Source organism: Oncorhynchus mykiss, chromosome 6 (assembly GCF_057628025.1).
Source record: "Oncorhynchus mykiss isolate SJ-2025 chromosome 6, ASM5762802v1, whole genome shotgun sequence".
In the NCBI taxonomy this organism is placed as follows: Eukaryota; Metazoa; Chordata; class Actinopteri; order Salmoniformes; family Salmonidae; genus Oncorhynchus; species Oncorhynchus mykiss.
In genome coordinates, this window is record NC_143027.1 from 11,546,418 (window position 1) to 11,568,273 (window position 21,856).

The window sequence follows — 21,856 nt, forward strand, 5'->3', positions numbered from 1 at the left end:
TTTTTGTACAGGCGAAACACTGCAGTGGACAAAAATGACCACCTGGTTTTGAGAGGCAGAGGAAGTGTAATCCGCGTCATTAGATGTCTTTAACAGGATTTAATGGCGACTAGATTAATTTAGACCAACGTGACCTCCAATGGGGCGGCCCAAAGAGACACAGGGTTTTCAGGAGGACAGGGGAGGCGTGTCCACGTGCACGTGGGCTATACTCCTAATGGCAGACTTTCCCATTCCCACCCTTATTGAGGGGTATAAGCAGTGGGTGGGTGCCGTTGCCATGGTTAGCCGGAGTTGAGGACAGGGAATGGCGACAATGCCCCGCATGCGGAGTGACCTGGGGGTATCCACTACCCACTACCCGATGGCTGTTACCTATTGGCAGGCTGGCAGTGGTCGGCTGATTATCCCAGCGGGCAGACACCAGGACAGAGCTTAAGTACGGGCTAAGCCTCAGTGTCTGCTCTACATCTGATCACAGAGTCGGCCCTGGACAGGCCGAGCAAACACACACCCACACACAGCAGCACTGCAAGAACACACTCAACATACAGCAGGGAGTAGGCCTCTGACAACCCCTGCCAGGCTGAGTATGGGCAGTGCACAGAAGGGACCTGACTGCCCTATGAGCACAAGATGTTGCAAATACGTTGAAAATAAGTTGAAAATACTTTTGGATTGTGCTCACAGGGTGTTGACATTAATTCCCATTAGAATTCATTACATTATTGTTGTATTCCGACATTAACTCAGAAATATGGTATAGTACAGCATACAAACCTACAGAATATTACAGCCGTCTCATCATTGTTCATAACCATAGACCATATATTACTTCATAGAAAACGATTAGATTTTCTTATCCCACATGAAAAAATACAAAAGCACATATATACTATATTCCGCATAAACACTACAGTGAATACTGTAGTGTTTACTGTAGTATACTGTAGTATGTACAGTTAACTATAGTATAAATACCATTGTAAAAGAAAACGGTAGTATATACTATAGTAATTCATGTAGTGTTTTTGTGGATTGTTGTATACTGTACTATTTACGCAGACATTACTGTACTATGGTCTTTCTCCTTCTATGATCTGGTAGGTAGGACTGGGGTCTGAACAGACAGTTCAGAGCTTCTGCTCTTTTCTATCACCTGAAGGGAAGACAATATATGGTGTATACTTGGCATGTAGGTTCCTCACTTATGGGTGGCACACATTGGGATATGGGGGAGGGGAATGGGCAGAGTATATGCAAATTCAATACTGCAGTATATACTATAGTTTAAAATGTTTCGTATTTTTGTGGACTGTAGTGTTTTTGCGGACATTACTGTAGTATTTATTACAGTGTTTTTTTTGTGTAGATAATAATGTAGTACTTACTATTATATTATACAGTACACTACACCATTCTATACTAAGTACTATGTTAGCGGGATACTATACTGTGTAGTATAGAATTCTACAATATACTACAGTTTACTACAGAATTCTATAGTAAGTACTGTAGTATTCCATAGTAAGTACTGTAGTATTCTATAGCAGTGGTGGAAAAAGTACCCAATTGTCATACTTGAGTAAAAGTAAAGATACCTCAACAGAAAATGACTCAAGTTAAAGTAACCCAGTAAAATACTACTTGAGTACAAGTCTAAAACCATTTGATTTTAAATATACTTAAATATCAAAAGTAAATGTAATTACAAAAATATACTTAAGTATCAAAAGTAAAAGCATAAATAATTTCAAAATGGTCTTATTAGGTCTTATTAGGCAAAATTAAGCCCGATTTATTTTTACATTTACAGATAGCCAGGGGCACACTGTCACGCCCTGACTATAGAGAGCCCTTGGTTCTCTATGGTATAGTAGGTCATGGCGCGACTAGGGGGTGTTCTAGGTTTATTATTTCTATGTTGGTGCTCTTGGTATGGTTCCCAATTAGAGGCAGCTGAGGTTCGTTGTCTCTAATTGGGGATCATACTGAAGGGTTCCCTGTCTCCACCTGCTTTGTGGGATATTGTTTTGAGTTAGTGCATGTAGCACCTCTGATGTTACGGTTCGTTGTTTGTTTCTTTTTGTTTGGAAGTTTCGCTTAAATAAATATGTGGAACTTTAATCACGCTGCGTCTTGGTCCGTCTCTCTACACAACCGTGACAGAATATCCCACCAACAAAGGACCGAGCAGCGTGAACACCAGGTGAGGAAGTTTTGGACTTGAGAAACCCTTCCTTGGCGGCAGACGGAAGGAAAAAATGGAGGACAGCGACAACGCCAGGGTTTGTGCCCACAGAAAGCCCAAGGACAACCCCAATAATGTTTGTGGGGGGAGCACGAGGGGTGGTCGGCGGAGCTAGAGGTCGAGCAGCGGAGAGTGCCAGAGCCTGTGTGGGAGTCGATAGAGGAATCTAATGAGAGATACCGGAGAGAGGTTTTGGCAAGGAGTATGCTGCAGCACAGGCACGCTGAAGAGCGCCTTCTCAGACCGGTACCATCTGTGCCAGCTATACGCACCAGGCCACCAGTGCGCCTCCCCAGCCCGGTACGTCCTGGGCCTGCTCCCTGCACTCGCCCTGAAGAGCCAGAGACTGTCAGGGAGGCAATGGGGAAGTTGGGAGAGAGAGAGATGAGAGAGATGTTGTGTTCTGCTCAACATCCGACCAGAGGATCCGGTTAGCAGTCTGGTGCAATTTGGGCCGGCTCCACCCTTCTGGCCTCCAGAGTTCCTCCCCAGTCCGGTGCGTCCTGTGTCTCCTCCTTGCACTCGCCCTGAAGTACGTGTCCCCAGTCCGGTACGTCCTGTGCCTGCTCCCTGCACTCGCCATGAGGCGCGTGTCACCAGTCCGGTGCCACCTGTGCCGGCTCCACGCACCAGGCTTCCAGTGCGCCTCCCCAGTCTGGTACGTCCTGTGCCTGCCCGCCGCACTCGCCCTGAGGTACGTGTCACCAGTCCGGTGCCACTTGTGTAGGCTTCACGCACTAGGCATCCAGTGCGCCTTCCCAGTCCAGAGCTTCCGGCGACTCTGTCACGCGTGACTAGTGGGTGTTCTAGGTTTATTATTTCTATGTTGGTGCTCTTGGTATGGTTCCCAATTAGAGGCAGCTGAGGTTCGTTGTCTCTAATTGGGGATCATACTGAAGGGTTCCCTGTCTCCACCTGCTTTGTGGGATATTGTTTTGAGTTAGTGCATGTAGCACCTCTGATGTTACGGTTCGTTGTTTGTTTCTTTTTGTTTGGAAGTTTCGCTTAAATAAATATGTGGAACTTTAATCACGCTGCGCCCTGGTCCGTCTCTCCACACAACCGTGACACACACGCCAACACAATTTACAAATGAAGCATTTGCATTTAGTGAGTCTGCCGCGGATATTCTCTTGGCAAGTGCATGAATTGGACCATTTTCCTTTCCTGCTAAGCATTCAACATGTAATGAGTACTTTTCGGTGTCAGGGAATATGTATGGAGTAAAAAGTACATTATACAGATACTTAAGTAGTACTTGGAAGTATTTATACACCACTGTTCTATAGTAAACCTGTAGTATTTTTTTCATGTGAGATTAAGAATTGCTGAACAGCTAGTCAAAGAAAATCACTGACTCTTAGGAGATGAAAGTGTAATATCCTGGCATGTGAATAACGTCCTTAATTTAAAAAAAAGAGCAGAAAAAAATGTACAGCATATTAAAACAATCCACAACAGACATGAACTGAGTGCATAATTAAAATTAAATATTACATTTTTGTGGAAGAATTAACATGTTAAATGTTAAGCCGCAAATAACAGAAGAGAATGACTTAATCAAGGTAACTGTTTTACTCCCACAAATAACGGCATTTACGACATCTGCTGGAGCGCCACCATTGCCAATGATGACGTTTTAACATTTGTATTAAGCCACTTATTTACAATTTTGTCAGTGAATATGTTTGTTTGTCCTGCTGCTAAAAGATTGTGTGGTGTTACTGCCAGTGTAAAACAGGAGCCAAAAGCATTTATACCATTCACAAAATGGCGTTTGATTTTGGAAACAATTTCCACTGACCATCTGCAGGCAGCACACTTGGAGATGATTGGTCATCAGGCATGGAATCATGACCCTACCTACAACTGGCCCCAAAACATTGGGCCCTCAACACTGGCCCCACAACACTGGCACCACAACACTGACAACAGACTGACAAAACACATTTCATTGTGTTTTGACTTTAAGAGCCTCTACGGAGGTCTGAATGGACAATATTCAGCCCAATATTTAATTATATTGTGTGTATTGAGCTGTTTGCTCAATATTATTGGACTATTGGACTGTTTTTACTCGTATTATTACCTATCCTGATGACTAGTCACTTTACCCTGTCTTCATGTACATATCTACCTCAAATACCTGGTACCTCTGCACATTGACCTGTAGATAGCCCCATTCTTGTTTATTTTATTCCTCTTATGTTGCTATTTTATTATTGTAATGAAACAGCAGGGAGCAGGTCTCGAACCTATCGACTGTGCCGCAAAAGCATGCTCGTGTGGCAGGGACGATTTCCACGCTTATAAACCCAGGGTCGTTACACTATTATTCAACTGTCGTTGGGAAGGGCCGCATGCAAGCCTTTCACGGTAAAGTCGACACCAGTATTCGGTGCGTGTGACAAATAACATGTGATTTGATTTTATTATGATTTGACTTTGAAAGAACATCTAACTATTTGCGTTATACTGTTAGTCATCTAGTTGTATGTATATATATCTATTTGTATTCAGAAATCTCGGTATCCGTTTGGCTTTGGTGGCAGCATTCCATCGTTTCAAACATTTCTCCCAGTTAAAATCAATCTACTCTTCACAACGACAGCAATTCCAACAATTCCTGCGTCACATTCCCTCCTCACCATCTGTCCGTTGGCATTTGTGTCTGCTTTAAATATGCTGGAGTGAAACACACTGTGTTGTCTTTACACCACACCCCACTAATAAATCCCTCACTTTCCCATTTCCCCCAGGCCCGACCAGGAGCAGGTAGCAGTCAGACCAAAAGCTCCCAACACCTCCTTAATGACCACAGATGTGTTCAACAGGCCTGCTACTTAGGAACCAGGCTTCAATGGCCACTTATTTAGTAGCGCTCTCAAAAAACAAAATGACTCATTGTTGCTTTCAACAGCATCCAATCAACTTACTATGTAATTAGGCCAATACAGAAGCCGACACAGATACAGAGCAATTTGATCTGAATTCCCCATGCTGTGGCTTTGTTAAATTTGTAACCTCTATAGTCAATTTTTTCAAGCAAGCTAGGTAAGTTTAAAAAAAAACGATGATACAAAATGAAATGAAATCAATATGCTTCCCCATTGAGAAAACTATTGATGCAGACTCCCCCGTTTCCATCACAGAACCTCAGTTCCAGTCCAGAACCAAGCATCTAGTTTATCCAGTGTCTGCCCCGAGCTATTAGTCTGCCCAAGTCATCGTCTGTGTCCGAATGCCCATACTAGCCTTCTACATGCTTAAACCCCATACTCATTACGGTCGTTTGATCTAGTAGAATTCACTCTCTTTTCCAACTAATGTGTTTGACAACGGCTGATAATCAGATAAATTGATGTGCTGTACCAAAATGAACGAACGGTGGGCGTCAACAATAGCGTATTCGATGATGCATTCCGAGTACTATTTTCGATATTCAGACACATCAAATGTCTTTAAGTCTCTTAATATGTTTTTTTGTAATTGGTTATAATCTATTGATTGTATTTGATTTATAAATGTATTCAGAGGATTTGAATCTAGATAAAGCAAAGCCAGTTCAGAAAGGGAACCCGAGTGCCTGCATCAGGTGAAATTGCACCAATTAGATGCTAGCAACAATCAAGCCTACATTATTTGATGGTCCATTTAAACTGACCGTTCTGCTCACATATCCTGCTGCCGCTTGCTGCTGCCGCTTGCTGCTGTCGCTTGCTGCTGTTGCTAGTCTGTGTTTCTTCTATTGCTCCCACCACCCCACCTGTTAGGTTCTGTGTTACTGATGGGCTCACTGCTTGTAGGTCATTTTATATATCGATATTGATGCTTTGCTTGGGCAGTGAGCTACCCTGAAGGAGAAGAGCCTATATCGCCAAGACTTACATGATTCATTATTTAATAAATGGTTAAACATATTTATTTTCTGAATTGATTTTAATTAAACTGAACTGATTGATTACCTGGTTTAGTTTAATCTTTCACCATTGGTAGTTTTACTGTCTCTAGTGTCTATTGTAAATGTTGATGTTGTCCTGTTTTTATTCTTTGTTTGTGTTTGTGTATATGAACTTTGAACTGAAACGTGAGATATACAATAAGTTATAAGTATCTAACAGGACTCTGTGGGGTATCATCTGACAGGGATCTGTGGGGTATCATCTGACATGACTCTGTGGGGTATCATCTGACTTGACTCTATGGGGTATCATCTGACATGACTCTGGGGTATCATCTGACATGACTCTGGGGTATCATCTGACATGACTCTATGGGGTATCATCTGACATGACTCTGGGGTATCATCTGACATGACTCTGGGGTATCATCTGATATGACTCTATGGGGTATCATCTGACATGACTCTGGGGTATCATCTGACATGACTGTTGGGTATCATCTTACATGACTCTGTTGGGTATCATCTGACATGACTCTGTTGGGTATCATCTGACAGGACTCTGTGGGGTATCATCTGACATGACTGTGGGGTATCATCTGACATGACTCCATGGGGTATCATCTGACATGAGTCTGGGGTATCATCTGACATGACTCTGTGGGGTATCATCTGACAGGGATCTGTGGGGTATCATCTAACAGGACTCTGTTGGGTATCATCTGACAGGGATCTGTGGGGTATCATGTAACAGGACTCTGTGGGGTATCATCTGACATGAGTCTGGGGTATCATCTGACATGACTCTGTGGGGTATCATCTGACAGGGATCTGTGGGGTATCATCTAACAGGACTCAGTTGGGTATCATCTGAAAGGAATCTGTGGGGTATCATCTAACAGGACTCTGTTGGGTATCATCTGACAGGGATCTGTGGGGTATCATCTGACAGGACTCTGTTGGGTATCATCTGACAGGGATCTGTGGGGTATCATCTAACAGGACTCTGTTGGGTATCATCTGACAGGGATCTGTGGGGTATCATCTAACAGGACTCTGTTGGGTATCATCTGACATGACTCTGTGGGGTATCATCTGACATGACTCTGTGGACTATCCAAAACTGGAACAAATTTGAGAGCTAGTGACTTGAGAGAAAAGGGGCGGGAACTGACCTGGCAGCGATATACAACGTTCGGTTCATAATCATGACCAGCTGGATGTCCAGTTTGTGCCGTTGTGTATTGTTTCTTCCAGGTTTGTGTCCAACAAAAGCCGGATACTGCCTTGTATCTGTAGAGAGGGAGGAACAAAAACAATAAATATAGGAAGCAATCCCCCCTCTAGCAAGGCAATGTGTTTTTTTTTAAAGCCTGACAGAGAGAAAGGTCTCTCTGAGGTTGCTGGAGGATGCTCCAACACTGTAGGGCTGGGAGGAATATAGGGTCTACCAATACAGAGAGAAAGAACAATGAGCCTCACATGGTATTTATACTATCACACACTGCATTAAAGCCCCAACAGGAAAATACAGGATTACCCTTTGATGTAGGGTGGGCTCCATTTCAAATGCAGCTTTAACTCCTCCATTTTTTATGTTTCCCTGGGCACCAAATTACATTCTACCTTCCAAAAGCACTCAGAGGGGAGAGGGGAGAGGGGAGAGACGAGGAGAAGGTAGTGGGAGGCGGTGGTTGGAAAACAGGGTGTTGGGGGAGTAGGAAATGGCTTGGTGTACTCACAGTTGCCATGTGAAATACTGATTGGCTCCGAGTCTTCTGGGAAGCCAGCCCCGGCAATCTGCAGTAGCGTGAAATACAGCAACAAGGCCTCAGACCTCATTGTAGCTCTGCTGGTTCCTTCCTCGATGACTTATTTACTTTAGCCTGTGAGGAGAAGACCAAGAAAAAAATCTGTTAAACAAATAAAGTCCATCTGAATTAGCTGTTTCTGTTTTTCATAGCCGATGCAATCTGTCAGATATGTATGTATATATATATATATATATATATATATATATATATATATATATATATATATATATATATATTGTGATGACTCAATAGCTGTATTGCAAGCAAAACAAATGAATTGGGTTAGCGAGGTAATATGAGTCATAGATCGATGGCAGGCCAGGTCTTGTTGAAGTAGGCATGTTGTGATTAACCGAGCAGCATCAGGAGTGGGAGTTCTACTGGACTGCATCCTGGCCAATAAGTTGAATTAATAGGAGAGCTTCCATGATATGATCCTGGTGTCTGGGCAGAGTTAATAGGCCAGCACTTTCCTCAGTACATGATAATCAACATCTAAGAGTTGGCGCCTGATTGCTGACTGGATTTACAGCAGCCCGTGACCATGCTGATGTTTCTATTCTCCTTCTTGTGCGTTGTGGAAACAAATTACTTCTATAAATCATCCAGACAATTATTGCAGCCATAATCTAATCAAGTATAAGCATTTAATTCACAGACCTTTTATCCTGGGCCAAACGGTAACCACTGGGCACAGGCGTCAATTCAACATCTATTCCATGTTGGTACAGAGTCATTTCATTGAAATGACGTGGACACAACATTGATGTACATAGCCTCGTTATTGTTATTTTACTGTCGCTCTTTTGTTGTTTACATTTTTTTTTTACTCTGCATTGTTGTTTAAGGGCTTGTAAGTAAGCATTTCATGGTGAGGTCTACACTTGTATTCGGCGCATGTGACAAATACAGTTTGATTTGATTCAACCAATGTGTGCCCAATGGGGGGGGGGGGGGGGTGAATAAAATTTCTATGGTATGTTAACAGTCGTTTAAACCAGGCACATTTGTTCACCGGCTCTGTATTGTGTCTCGGAGAAGAACAAAGAGAGAGAGAGAGAGAGAGAGAGAGAGAGAAGGAGAGAGACATAGAGAGAGAGGAGAGAGAGAGAGCGAGAGAGAGAGAGAGGGTGGAATGCGAGAGAGGGAGAGAGAGAGAAGGAGACAGAGAGAGAGAGAGAGAGAGAGGGTGGAATGCGAGAGAGGGAGGGAGAGAGAAGGAGACAGAGAGAGAGAGAGAGAGAGAGAGAGAGAGAGAGAGAGAGAGAGAGGGTGGAATGCGAGAGAGGGAGATAGAAGGGGGTCTCTCTCCATGCTCCCGTGAATCTCATTCAGAAAGAGAATGAAAACACTATTCACTGGGAGATTCACTTTAACAGTGAGGAGAATAGAAATAAAACCCGGGGAACGACCTTGGTCGTTGAGTTTCCTCCTCGCGGGGGTAATCCCTCACTTCACCTGTTTTATACACATACTGGCACAATAACAGACAGGAGACCTGGGTATAGGCCCTGGGTATCTCTGTTAGCCCCGTGCATTTTCACTTTCCAAGACAAAATAAGATTCTGCACGTACACCACTATGGGGGCTGTTTTGTTTCATGAACCTTGACCAGGAAGTCGTGCAGTAATTGATGGATTGATGAGCAGAATGGGGCGGAGACATACCAGTGTTCATGTGGGACTGTCTATTGTGAATGACAGATGGAGCTAGGGAGAGAGGCAACAAACACAGAAAAGTAACACAAGAATTGCTAACTCAATACTGTATCACAAAATGATCCATGGGAGCAGAATCGATAATGATGTTCCAAAATATAGCTCTATAATTTCTAATTTAGACACTACAGGCCACAATGCAACATTATTGTACCTTCTAACTGCAGACAAATGTATGTGTAATAGTTAACCTCCAGTTTTCAAAACAAATGCAACATTACAGAGGAACTCAATTCACAATGTCTTCATCAATTCCAAATCAACGCAAAATTAACAGAAAATGTCACCAAGTCATTGGATTTAGGTTAAAAATTGGGTGAAAAAAATTAATTCCTTTACGCTGATGACTTTTTGCAAATCGAATCAGTTTTCTACATTGATTCAATGTTATCACCTTTAATTTTTGGGTTGAAATGGAGAGGATACAACGTTGATTCAACCAGTTTTTGCCCAGTGGGAATAACTGCAGCTCCCACAGTCCTAAACTCCATTAACTTTATTCATAAACACATTACCAGCCTAACAATATTATCTTTGCTGTTGCATCAACATGTAATCTGAGGGCATGTGGCCACCACACACAATAAGACATATTTCATTCTGTAATCTAGGGGCATGTGGCCACCACACACAATAAGACATATTTCATTCTGTAATCTAGGGGCATGTGGCCACCACACACAATAAGACATATTTAATTCTGTAATCTAGGGGCATGTGGCCACCACACACAATAAGACATATTTCATTCTGTAATCTAGGGGCATGTGGCCACCACACACAATAAGACATATTTCATTCTGTAATCTAGGGGTATGTGGCCACCACACACAATAAGACATATTTCATTCTGTAATCTAGGGGTATGTGGCCACCACACACAATAAGACATATTTCATTCTGTAATCTAGGGGTATGTGGCCACCACACACAATAAGACATATTTCATTCTGTAATCTAGGGGTATGTGGCCACCACACACAATAAAACATATTTAATTCTGTAATCTAGGGGTATGTGGCCACCACACCCTATAAAACATATTTAATTATTTAATCTAGGGGTATGTGGCCACCACACACAATAAGACATATTTAATTCTGTAATCTAGGGGTATGTGGCCACCACACACAATAAGACATATTTAATTATGTAATCTGAGGGCATGTGGCCACCACACACTATAAAACATATTTAATTATTTAATCTAGGGGTATGTGGCCACCACACACAATAAGACATATTTCATTCTGTAATCTAGGGGTATGTGGCCACCACACACAATAAAACATATTTAATTCTGTAATCTAGGGGTATGTGGCCACCACACACAATAAAACATATTTAATTCTGTAATCTAGGGGTATGTGGCCACCACACCCTATAAAACATATTTCATTCTGTAATCTGAGGGTATGTGGCCACCACACACTATATGTAATCTAGGGCCACCACACACTATATGTAATCTAGGGCCACCACACACTATATGTAATCTAGGGCCACCACACACTATATGTAATCTAGGGCCACCACACACTATATGTAATCTAGGGCCACCACACACTATATGTAATCTAGGGCCAACACACACTATATGTATTCTAGGGCCACCACACACTATATATAATCTAGGGCCACCACACACTATATGTAATCTAGGGCCACCACACACTGTAAAACATATTTAATTCTGTAATCTAGGGGCATGTGGCCACCACACACAATAAGACATATTTCATTCTGTAATCTAGGGGCATGTGGCCACCACACACAATAAGACATATTTCATTCTGTAATCTAGGGGTATGTGGCCACCACACACAATAAGACATATTTCATTCTGTAATCTAGGGGTATGTGGCCACCACACACAATAAGACATATTTCATTCTGTAATCTAGGGGTATGTGGCCACCACACACAATAAGACATATTTCATTCTGTAATCTAGGGGTATGTGGCCACCACACACAATAAAACATATTTAATTCTGTAATCTAGGGGTATGTGGCCACCACACCCTATAAAACATATTTAATTATTTAATCTAGGGGTATGTGGCCACCACACACAATAAGACATATTTAATTCTGTAATCTAGGGGTATGTGGCCACCACACACAATAAGACATATTTAATTATGTAATCTGAGGGCATGTGGCCACCACACACTATAAAACATATTTAATTATTTAATCTAGGGGTATGTGGCCACCACACACAATAAGACATATTTCATTCTGTAATCTAGGGGTATGTGGCCACCACACACAATAAAACATATTTAATTCTGTAATCTAGGGGTATGTGGCCACCACACACAATAAAACATATTTAATTCTGTAATCTAGGGGTATGTGGCCACCACACCCTATAAAACATATTTCATTCTGTAATCTGAGGGTATGTGGCCACCACACACTATATGTAATCTAGGGCCACCACACACTATATGTAATCTAGGGCCACCACACACTATATGTAATCTAGGGCCACCACACACTATATGTAATCTAGGGCCACCACACACTATATGTAATCTAGGGCCACCACACACTATATGTAATCTAGGGCCAACACACACTATATGTATTCTAGGGCCACCACACACTATATATAATCTAGGGCCACCACACACTATATGTAATCTAGGGCCACCACACACTGTAAAACATATTTAATTCTGTAATCTGAGGGCATGTGGCCACCACACCCAATAAAACATATTTCATTCTTTAATCTAGGGGTATGTGGCCACCACACACTATAAAACATATTTAATTCTGTAATCTGAGGGCATGTGGCCACCACACCCTATAAAACATATTTCATTCTTTAATCTAGGGGCATGTGGCCACCACACACTATAAAACATATTTCATTCTTTAATCTAGGGGTATGTGGCCACCACACACTATATGTAATCTAGGGCCACCACACACTATAAAACATATTTAATTCTGTAATCTGAGGGCATGTGGCCACCACACCCTATAAAACATATTTCATTCTTTAATCTAGGGGCATGTGGCCACCACACACTATATGTAATCTAGGGCCACCACACACTATATGTAATCTAGGGCCACCACACACTATAAGACACATTTCATTCACAAGGTGAAGCCCAGTGGACTAGTTCAGAAGGAATGCCATGAAAATACACAACTCCTGCGTCGATGTTCATCTTGATCAGAGTCCTGGGGTTTGGTGTGTCTATCATTAGACGTCTACCCAGTCATCATCAGCATACCCTAACTCTAGCCATCAGCATACCCTACGCTAGCCATCAGCATACCCTACTCTAGCCATCAACATACCCTACTCTAGCCATCAGCATACCCTACGCTAGCCATCAGCATACCCTACGCTAGCCATCAGCATACCCTACTCTAGCCATCAACATACCCTACTCTAGCCATCAGCATACCCTACGCTAGCCATCAGCAAACCCTACGCTAGCCATCTACAAACCCTACGCTAGCCATCAGCAAACCCTATGCTAGCCATCAGCATACCCTACTCTACCCATCAGCATACCCTACTCTACCCATCAGCATACCATACTCTACCCATCAGCATACCCTACTCTACCCATCAGCATACCCTACTCTAGCCATCAGCATACCCTACGCTAGCCATCAGCATACCCTACTCTAGCCATCAGCAAACCCTACGCTAGCCATCAGCAAACCCTACGCTAGCCATCAGCATACCCTACTCTACCCATCAGCATACCCTACGCTAGCCATCAGCATACCCTACTCTACCTATCAGCATACCCTACTCTACCCATCAGCATACCCTACGCTAGCCATCAGCAAACCCTACGCTAGCCATCAGCATACCCTACTCTACCCATCAGCATACCCTACTCTAGCCATCAGCATACCCTACTCTACCCATCAGCATACCCTACTCTACCCATCAGCATACCATACTCTACCCATCAGCATACCCTACTCTACCCATCAGCATACCCTACTCTACCCATCAGCATACCCTACGCTAGCCATCAGCCTACCCTACGCTAGCCATCAGCATACCCTACTCTACCCATCAGCATACCCTACTCTACCCATCAGCATACCCTACGCTAGCCATCAGCATACACTACGCTACCCATCAGCATACCCTACTCTACCCATCAGCATACCCTACGCTAGCCATCAGCATACCCTACTCTACCCATCAGCATACCCTACTCTACCCATCAGCATACCCTACACTAGCCATCAGCAAACCATACTCTACCCATCAGCATACCCTACGCTAGCCATCAGCATACCCTACGCTACCCATCAGCATACCCTACACTACCCATCAGCATACCCTACACTACCCATCAGCATACCCTACTCTACCCATCAGCATACCCTACGCTAGCCATCAGCATACCCTACGCTAGCCATCAGCATACCCTACTCTACCCATCAGCATACCCTACGTAGCCATCAGCATACCCTACTCTACCCATCAGCATACCCTACGCTAGCCATCAGCATACACTACGCTACCCATCAGCATACCCTACTCTACCCATCAGCATACCCTACTCTACCCATCAGCATACCCTACTCTACCCATCAGCATACCCTACTCTACCCATCAGCATACCCTACTCTAGCCATCAGCATACCCTACGCTAGCAATCAGCATACCCTACGCTAGCCATCAGCATACACTACGCTACCCATCAGCATACCCTACTCTACCCATCAGCATACCCTACTCTACCCATCAGCATACCCTACGCTACCGATCAACATACCCTATTTTACCCATTAAATTGTGTAATGGGCTGGGATTTAATGAAATAGGTCCATATATGCAGTAGTCTTTATGGGGGTATTTGAAGCTCCCGTGAGAGTCCAACAGATAAACAGCTCAGCGGTGGGTGACTGACTGACTGACAGTTAGTTGATTTACACCAGCCTCTGCAGCCCCTGCAGTGTGGGAATAACTCTGGCATCAGCCTGGCAGGATCAGACATGGACCCCTTTCACAGGGGTGTGAACACAGGAACAAACCACACTAACAACACCCAGCAGTAAGTAGAACGAGAGAGAGAGAGAGATAGAGAGACAGACAGACAGACAGACAGACAGACAGACAGACAGACAGACAGACAGACAGACAGACAGACAGACAGACAGACAGACAGACAGACACACACACAGACACACAGACACACAGACACACAGACACACAGACAGACAGACAGACAGACAGACAGACAGACAGACAGACAGACAGACAGACAGACAGACAGACAGACAGACAGACAGACAGACAGACAGACAGACAGACAGACAGACAGACAGACAGACAGACACACAGACAGACAGACAGACAGACAGACAGACAGACAGACAGACAGACTTTTGGACTGAACAGCTCCACTCCACTCCGGGTGAGAACCCATTGATTTGAAATAATAGGTCCGTGTTCTGATTTCCCATGCAAGAAAACTTCACAGGATGGCTGCCACATCACTTGTTTTCACATATCAAAGCACACAGATAGATCAGTGAAGAATAAATTAGATGTTCTGTTGAACCCACGGAGCCTGATAGGAGAAGGAGAGGCCTGTTTCTGAAGAAGATCAGACCAGGAGAAACGCATTACGTAATCGGATTACTTTTTATGAGTAACTAGTAATGCAACACGGTGGTTATTTAGTTACTTTGTCAAGGAAGGCAAGCGTTATTTTCGGAATCTCTGCTGGGCGCATGTTTCCATGATCCAATCTCGACTTGTTTCCTCATTTAGTTCTTGATCAAGAGGAGAAAGGCTGTTTGGAGAAATGTCATGACAGCTGCTGTCCATAAAAATGTATAGAGGGCGAACTTCTGATCTTTGCCATTGATCGCTTCTGTGATAGCAAAGCCCATAGAGGGTTTGCACTTCCATCTAGTGGCAAGTGTTCACTCTATCCATCTCTATGGGTTCGTGTACGCGCGGTCTAATCAGAACTGAGATTTTGAATGAAAAGATAGGAAATCTGTACAGATGTTTGGCTTACAGTATATTTGGCTAATTAAGCAGCCCATATAAAGCACAGCACTTGTAGACAAACACCACAGGAATGAAGCGCCACAGATGAAAGGAAAAACTGGTGAAACAAACCTGAGTAAGTAGCAGAGCGTGGTTCGCCTCGACAGCTGCTTACTGTTGCCCACAGAGGGTAAATTAACTCTGAAGATGATCAAAAACAACAATTATGCGATCCTTTGCTGAGTAAACACTTTGTAGGCTCTCTTTCATGTCCAATAGCACTTATCTGAATATTTACAGATGAGGAGAATTTAGAGACAGCCTACTGTGTGCAAACTGAAACTAAATGTAATTTTCCTGACAGTTGTACCAATGAGGCCTTTCAACACATCCTGGTGTGGATGTCTTGAACTGAACAAAGCAGGCTGGGCGTCTTCCACAGGAGCATCACCAAAGTAAAGACGACCACTGACAACACAGGGACCGCTAGAGTCCAGGGAGCTTCAGCACTGCCCCCCACAGCAGCACAGCAAACATCATTAAATTCCATGTGCCATACAGTGGGGCAAAAAAGTATTTAGTCAGCCACCAATTGTGCAAGTTCTCCCACTTAAAAAGATGAGATATGCCTGTAATTTTCATCGTATGTACACTTCAACTATGACAGACAAAATGAGAAAAAAAATCTAGAAAATCACATTGTAGGATTTTTAATGAATTTATTTGCAAATTATGGTGGAAAATAAGTATTTGGTCACCTACAAACAAGCAAGATTTCTGGCTCTCACAGACCTGTAACTTCTTCTTTAAGAGGCTCCTCTGTCCTCCACTCGTTACCTGTATTAATGGCACCTGTTTGAACTTGTTATCAGTATAAAAGACACCTGTCCACAACCTCAAACAGTCACACTCCAAACTCCACTATGGCCAAGACCAAAGAGCTGTCAAAGGACACCAGAAACAAAATTGTAGCCCTGCACCAGGCTGGGAAGACTGAATCTGCAATAGGTAAGCAGCTTGGTTTGAAGAAATCAACTGTGGGAGCAATTATTAGGAAATGGAAGACATACAAGACCACTGATAATCTCCCTCGATCTGGGGCTCCACGCAAGATCTCACCCCGTGGGGTCAAAATTATCACAAGAACGGTGAGCAAAAATCCCAGTACCACACGGGGGGACCTAGTGAATGACCTGCAGAGAGCTGGGACCAAAGTAACAAAGCCTACCATCAGTAACACACTACGCCGCCAGGGACTCAAATCCTGCAGTGCCAGACGTGTCCCCCTGCTTAAGCCAGTACATGTCCAGGCCTGTCTGAAGTTTGCTAGAGAGCATTTGGATGATCCAGAAGAAGATTGGGAGAATGTCATATGGTCAGATGAAATCAAAATATAACTTTTTGGTAAAAACTCAACTAGTCGTGTTTGGAGGACAAAGAATGCTGAGTTGCATCCAAAGAACACCATACCTACTGTGAAGCATGGGGGTGGAAACATCATGCTTTGGGGCTGTTTTTCTGCAAAGGGACCAGGACGACTGATCCGTGTAAAGGAAAGAATGAATGGGGCCATGTATCGTGAGATTTTGAGTGAAAACCTCCTTCCATCAGCAAGGGCATTGAAGATGAACCGTGGCTGGGTCTTTCAGCATGACAATGATCCCAAACACACCGCCCGGGCAACGAAGGAGTGGCTTCGTAAGAAGCATTTCAAGGTCCTGGAGAGGCCTAGCAAATCTCCAGATCTCAACCCCATAGAAAATCTTTGGAGGGAGTTGAAAGTCCGTGTTGCCCAGCAACAGCCCCAAAACATCACTGCTCTAGAGGAGATCTGCATGGAGGAATGGGCCAAAATACCAGCAACAGTGTGTGAAAACCTTGTGAAGACTTACAGAAAACGTTTGACCTCTGTCATTGCCAACAAAGGGTATATAACAAAGTATTGAGATAAACTTTTGTTTTTGACCAAATACTTATTTTCCACCATAATTTACAAATAAATTCATTAAAAATCCTACAATATGATTTTCTGGATGTATTTTTCTCATTTTGTCTGTCATAGTTGAAGTGTACATATGATGAAAATTACAGGCCTCTCATCTTTTTAAGTGGGAGAACTTGCACAATTGGTGGCTGACTAAATACTTTTCTGCCCCACTGTATAACCCACTACTCTTGTGTCTCCTGCTCTCTTCATCTCCCCATGTTGAGCGGAAGAAAGCAGTCTGTGGTGCAAGCTGCTGCTTCGTTTTGTCTGGAAAACCATTTTTGAAGGCCCCCGACTGGTGCTTAACAGTTTGACCCCAAAAAGAATGAGGTTACATATTTAAATATCAGAACCTTTCCCAGTGCTGCCAATCATGCAAGATGATACAGACCATGCAACTTAATCAATCTGGAGCAGGCTGAGACGGCTGGCAGAAGGGGAAATTATTACAGATAAGGCAGGCTTGGCTTTAGATGCCTTGTCCCTTTTGAGCCAGTATTATCTACTCTACCCTCCTCTGATGGAGCTCTGTCTTCTTCTGCATTCCATTCTTGTAACCGTGCTGTTTACCCATTTATTTCCAATCCGTCTTTTTACGGCACTGGACAGTGAGTGTGTTGGCACAACCAGGATCATCAGCCCTCTCTGATATTTTGTTTAACCGTAGGATCTGAACGAATGCACCAGTCAGAAGGGCAGGGTGAAAATATAGCCCCCTACTGAGCCGCAACGCAATGGCAAAATGTCACAAAAGCTAAATGTCAAATTACCTGAGGAAAACAAGATGCCACCGTGACAGGATAGCACATAGTGTGTAAATGCGATAGGGCTCTGAATTGTCACATTGTATAATGACGATTTGCTGGTAAACTATTTGCTGCTAACAGTTACTGCTGTGTGCCTGTGGCTAAACCTGAGCACTTCTGTGAGTTTTTCCCATCACACTCAAACGTACGTCCAAAAACAATACAATGGGCTGTGAACAAACTAGGCTACGACGTCACTCAACAATATCAAACTAGGCTACGACATCACTCAACAATTTCAAACTAGTTTACGACATCACTCAACAATATCAAATCACCGTAGGCTACGACGTCACTCAACAATATCAAACTAGGCTACGACATCACTCAACAATATCAAACTAGGTTACGACATCACTCAACAATATCAAACTAGGTTACGACATCACTCAACAATATCAAACTAGGTTACGACATCACTCAACAATATCAAATCACCGTAGGTTACGACATCACTCAACAATATCAAACTAGGTTACGACATCACTCAACAATATCAAACTAGGTTACGACATCACTCAACAATATCAAATCACCGTAGGTTACGACATCACTCAACAATATCAAAATAGGCTACGACATCACTCAACAATATCAAAATAGGCTACGACATCACTCAACAATATCAAATCACCGTAGGTTACGACATCACTCAACAATATCAAAATAGGTTACGACATCACTCAACAATATCAAAATAGGCTACGACATCACTCAACAATATCAAAATAGGCTACGACATCACTCAACAATATCAAAGTAGGCTACGACATCACTCAACAATATCAAAATAGGCTACGACATCACTCAACAATATCAAAGTAGGCTACGACATCACTCAACAATATCAAAATAGGTTACGACATCTCTCAACAATATCAAAGTAGGCTACGACATCACTCAACAATATCAAAATAGGCTACGACATCACTCAACAATATCAAAGTAGGCTACGACATCACTCAACAATATCAAAGTAGGCTACGACATCACTCAACAATATCAAAGTAGGCTACGACATCACTCAACAATATCAAAGTAGGCTACGACATCACTCAACAATATCAAAGTAGGCTACGACATCACTCAACAATATCAAAGTAGGCTACGACATCACTCAACAATATCAAAGTAGGCTACGACATCACTCAACAATATCAAACTAGGTTACGACATCACTCAACAATATCAAAGTAGGCTACGACATCACTCAACAATATCAAAGTAGGCTACGACGTCACTCAACAATATCAAAGTAGGCTACGACATCACTCAACAATATCAAGCACAGCACATCATTTGAACGGCTGCTTTTGAGAGCTTTCATCAGATTAAACATACAACAGGAATCAATAGAGCAACTGAGACAAGCTGTGTGGTTCAGACAAGCTGTGTGGTTCAGACAAGCTGTGTGGTTCCGACAAGCTGTGTGGTTGAGACAAGCTGTGTGGTTCAGACAAGCTGTGTGGTTCAGACAAGCTGTGTGGTTCAGACAAGCTGTGTGGTTGAGTGCAAAATAAATAAGCACTGCTGTGGGTCTCATTGAAAGTGTTGGGTCTACGAAGTATGGAATTCAAAACGAGTTTCGGTATGGAGAGTATCTGAGGGATGGGTTAGTGCTGTAGGGAGCTCTCGCAGTAGATACATTGTAATGAGTAATCAATAAAACAATGGCATTTTCAGTGGGAATGAGATATTCACAGGCCTTTTTCCTCAAAGGCAAAAGTCTAAACGAGAAAAGTCTTCACGTCAATAAAGTTGCAGGATCACATGTATCCATTTGACTGGTATAAATGCATGAAGGATTTGTAGAGTGGAAAGGAGTGATTTTATGCCATCCCCTTCAGCCCTCGACAACAAAGTAATAGTCTGAGAGGAAATACCTCTTCATCTACATGTACAACTCCTGTAAGAAAAACCCTTGATGACAAAAAGTGATTCAAGCAAATTACCTTAATAGTTCTTCCACGTGTCCTTAACCCATTCAATTGTCTTGCTAACAGACTGGTTGCTACAGTACTCAGTATGGATGTGTGAGTGAGCAGTTGTTCCATCCATCTGTGTGTGAGGAGAAACTGGAGACCACACATTTAGCACACTCCCTCTTGTTTATAATAGGTGTTATATTGGCTTTTGTCTGTGATTCTCAACCTTGGATTATTCCCTTTCTACATGAGCACTCCCACAGACCAGGGTAAATGGCTGGCTTGCTCACGCAGAGCCAATCTGATCTGAACAAGCATGATGCTTATCTCCTCGAGCTAACAGGCTGGCCAGGGGAAATTAGATAGCATGGCGGCTAAAAGCCACTCTGGACTACTGGACATCCAATCCTCACAATAAAAACAACAGAACCTAATGGAATTCTGTTGTCTGTTAGCTACGTGCCTTTATCCAATTCCATTATGAATCATAATTTACTACACAAGGCAACAGGTAACATGTTGAATGCCAACATTCCCTGTCGAGTCATCACCACCAAAATGGTTTCATAGAGAATCAGGGTTGCCCGACCCTTGTGCAAAGTTAAATATTGGTGTGTCTATATCTGAGGAAACCGTACAGTACAGAGGGAATGGAGCAGCCTAGCCTGTTGTACTGGTACAGGTTGCCCTGACCCTCACCTGCTCTGTGACTTAGCCAGGCTCCACCTAATTGGATATCATGCTTTAGACACCTTTAGAACTGATTAGAACCAAGCCAAGCCAATCACAGCACAGAGCTCACTGGTCATGTCAACATCCTCAGACGCAACCGTAGTGCATTGCCATTAGCAATACAGCGAAAAGCCATTTAAGATTCCGTATATGGGGCTGAACTTATTGGTTCCTATTGGTTAAGACCATTTGATGGTTATAGTTAGGGCTGTTGCAGCAACCATATTACCGCTACACCCACAGTCATGAGTCATGATCGCAGTAAAATTCCATGTGACCCTTGAGTCAAGTTAATGTCCTTTTATGCACTCTGGACATACTTTGTTAGTACCCAACTCACTAACTACCATCAGGTCCTAATTACCTGGTACTCAGGGCTCTATTGTCCCTCCATCAGGTCCTAATGGCCTGGTACTCAGGGCTCTATTGTCCCTCCATCAGGTCCTAATGGCCTGGTACTCAGGGCTCTATTGTCCCTCCATCAGGTCCTAATGGCCTGGTACTCAGGGCTCTATTGTCCCTCCATCAGGTTCTAATGGCCTGGTACTCAGGGCTCTATTGTCCATCCATCAGATCCTAATGGCCTGGTACTCAGGTCTCCATTGTCCCTCTAACCACTCTAACATCAATGCAAATGCAATCAAAAATCGCATTAAACATTTATCAAAACAACATCATACTTTTAAAACTCACCTCACTGTTTTGATCAACTTGAAGAAAGA

The 21,856-nt window shown here is 43.1% G+C and overlaps 1 protein-coding gene across 3 annotated transcripts in view; it reads right to left on the bottom strand.

The window, feature by feature from the left end:
* sema6a (sema domain, transmembrane domain (TM), and cytoplasmic domain, (semaphorin) 6A) overlaps positions 1–21,856 on the bottom strand; it is a 92,745-nt gene that overhangs the window by 43,236 nt on the left and 27,653 nt on the right. For all 3 annotated transcript variants that reach the window (XM_036979400.2, XM_036979398.2, XM_036979395.2), the window contains exons 2-3: positions 7,895–8,038; positions 7,328–7,445 (exon numbers count right to left, since the gene is read on the bottom strand). In XM_036979400.2, the coding sequence (XP_036835295.2) occupies positions 7,328–7,445; positions 7,895–7,994 (218 nt within the window). In that variant the 5' untranslated portion in view covers positions 7,995–8,038. The remainder of the gene's footprint in view (positions 1–7,327; positions 7,446–7,894; positions 8,039–21,856) is intronic.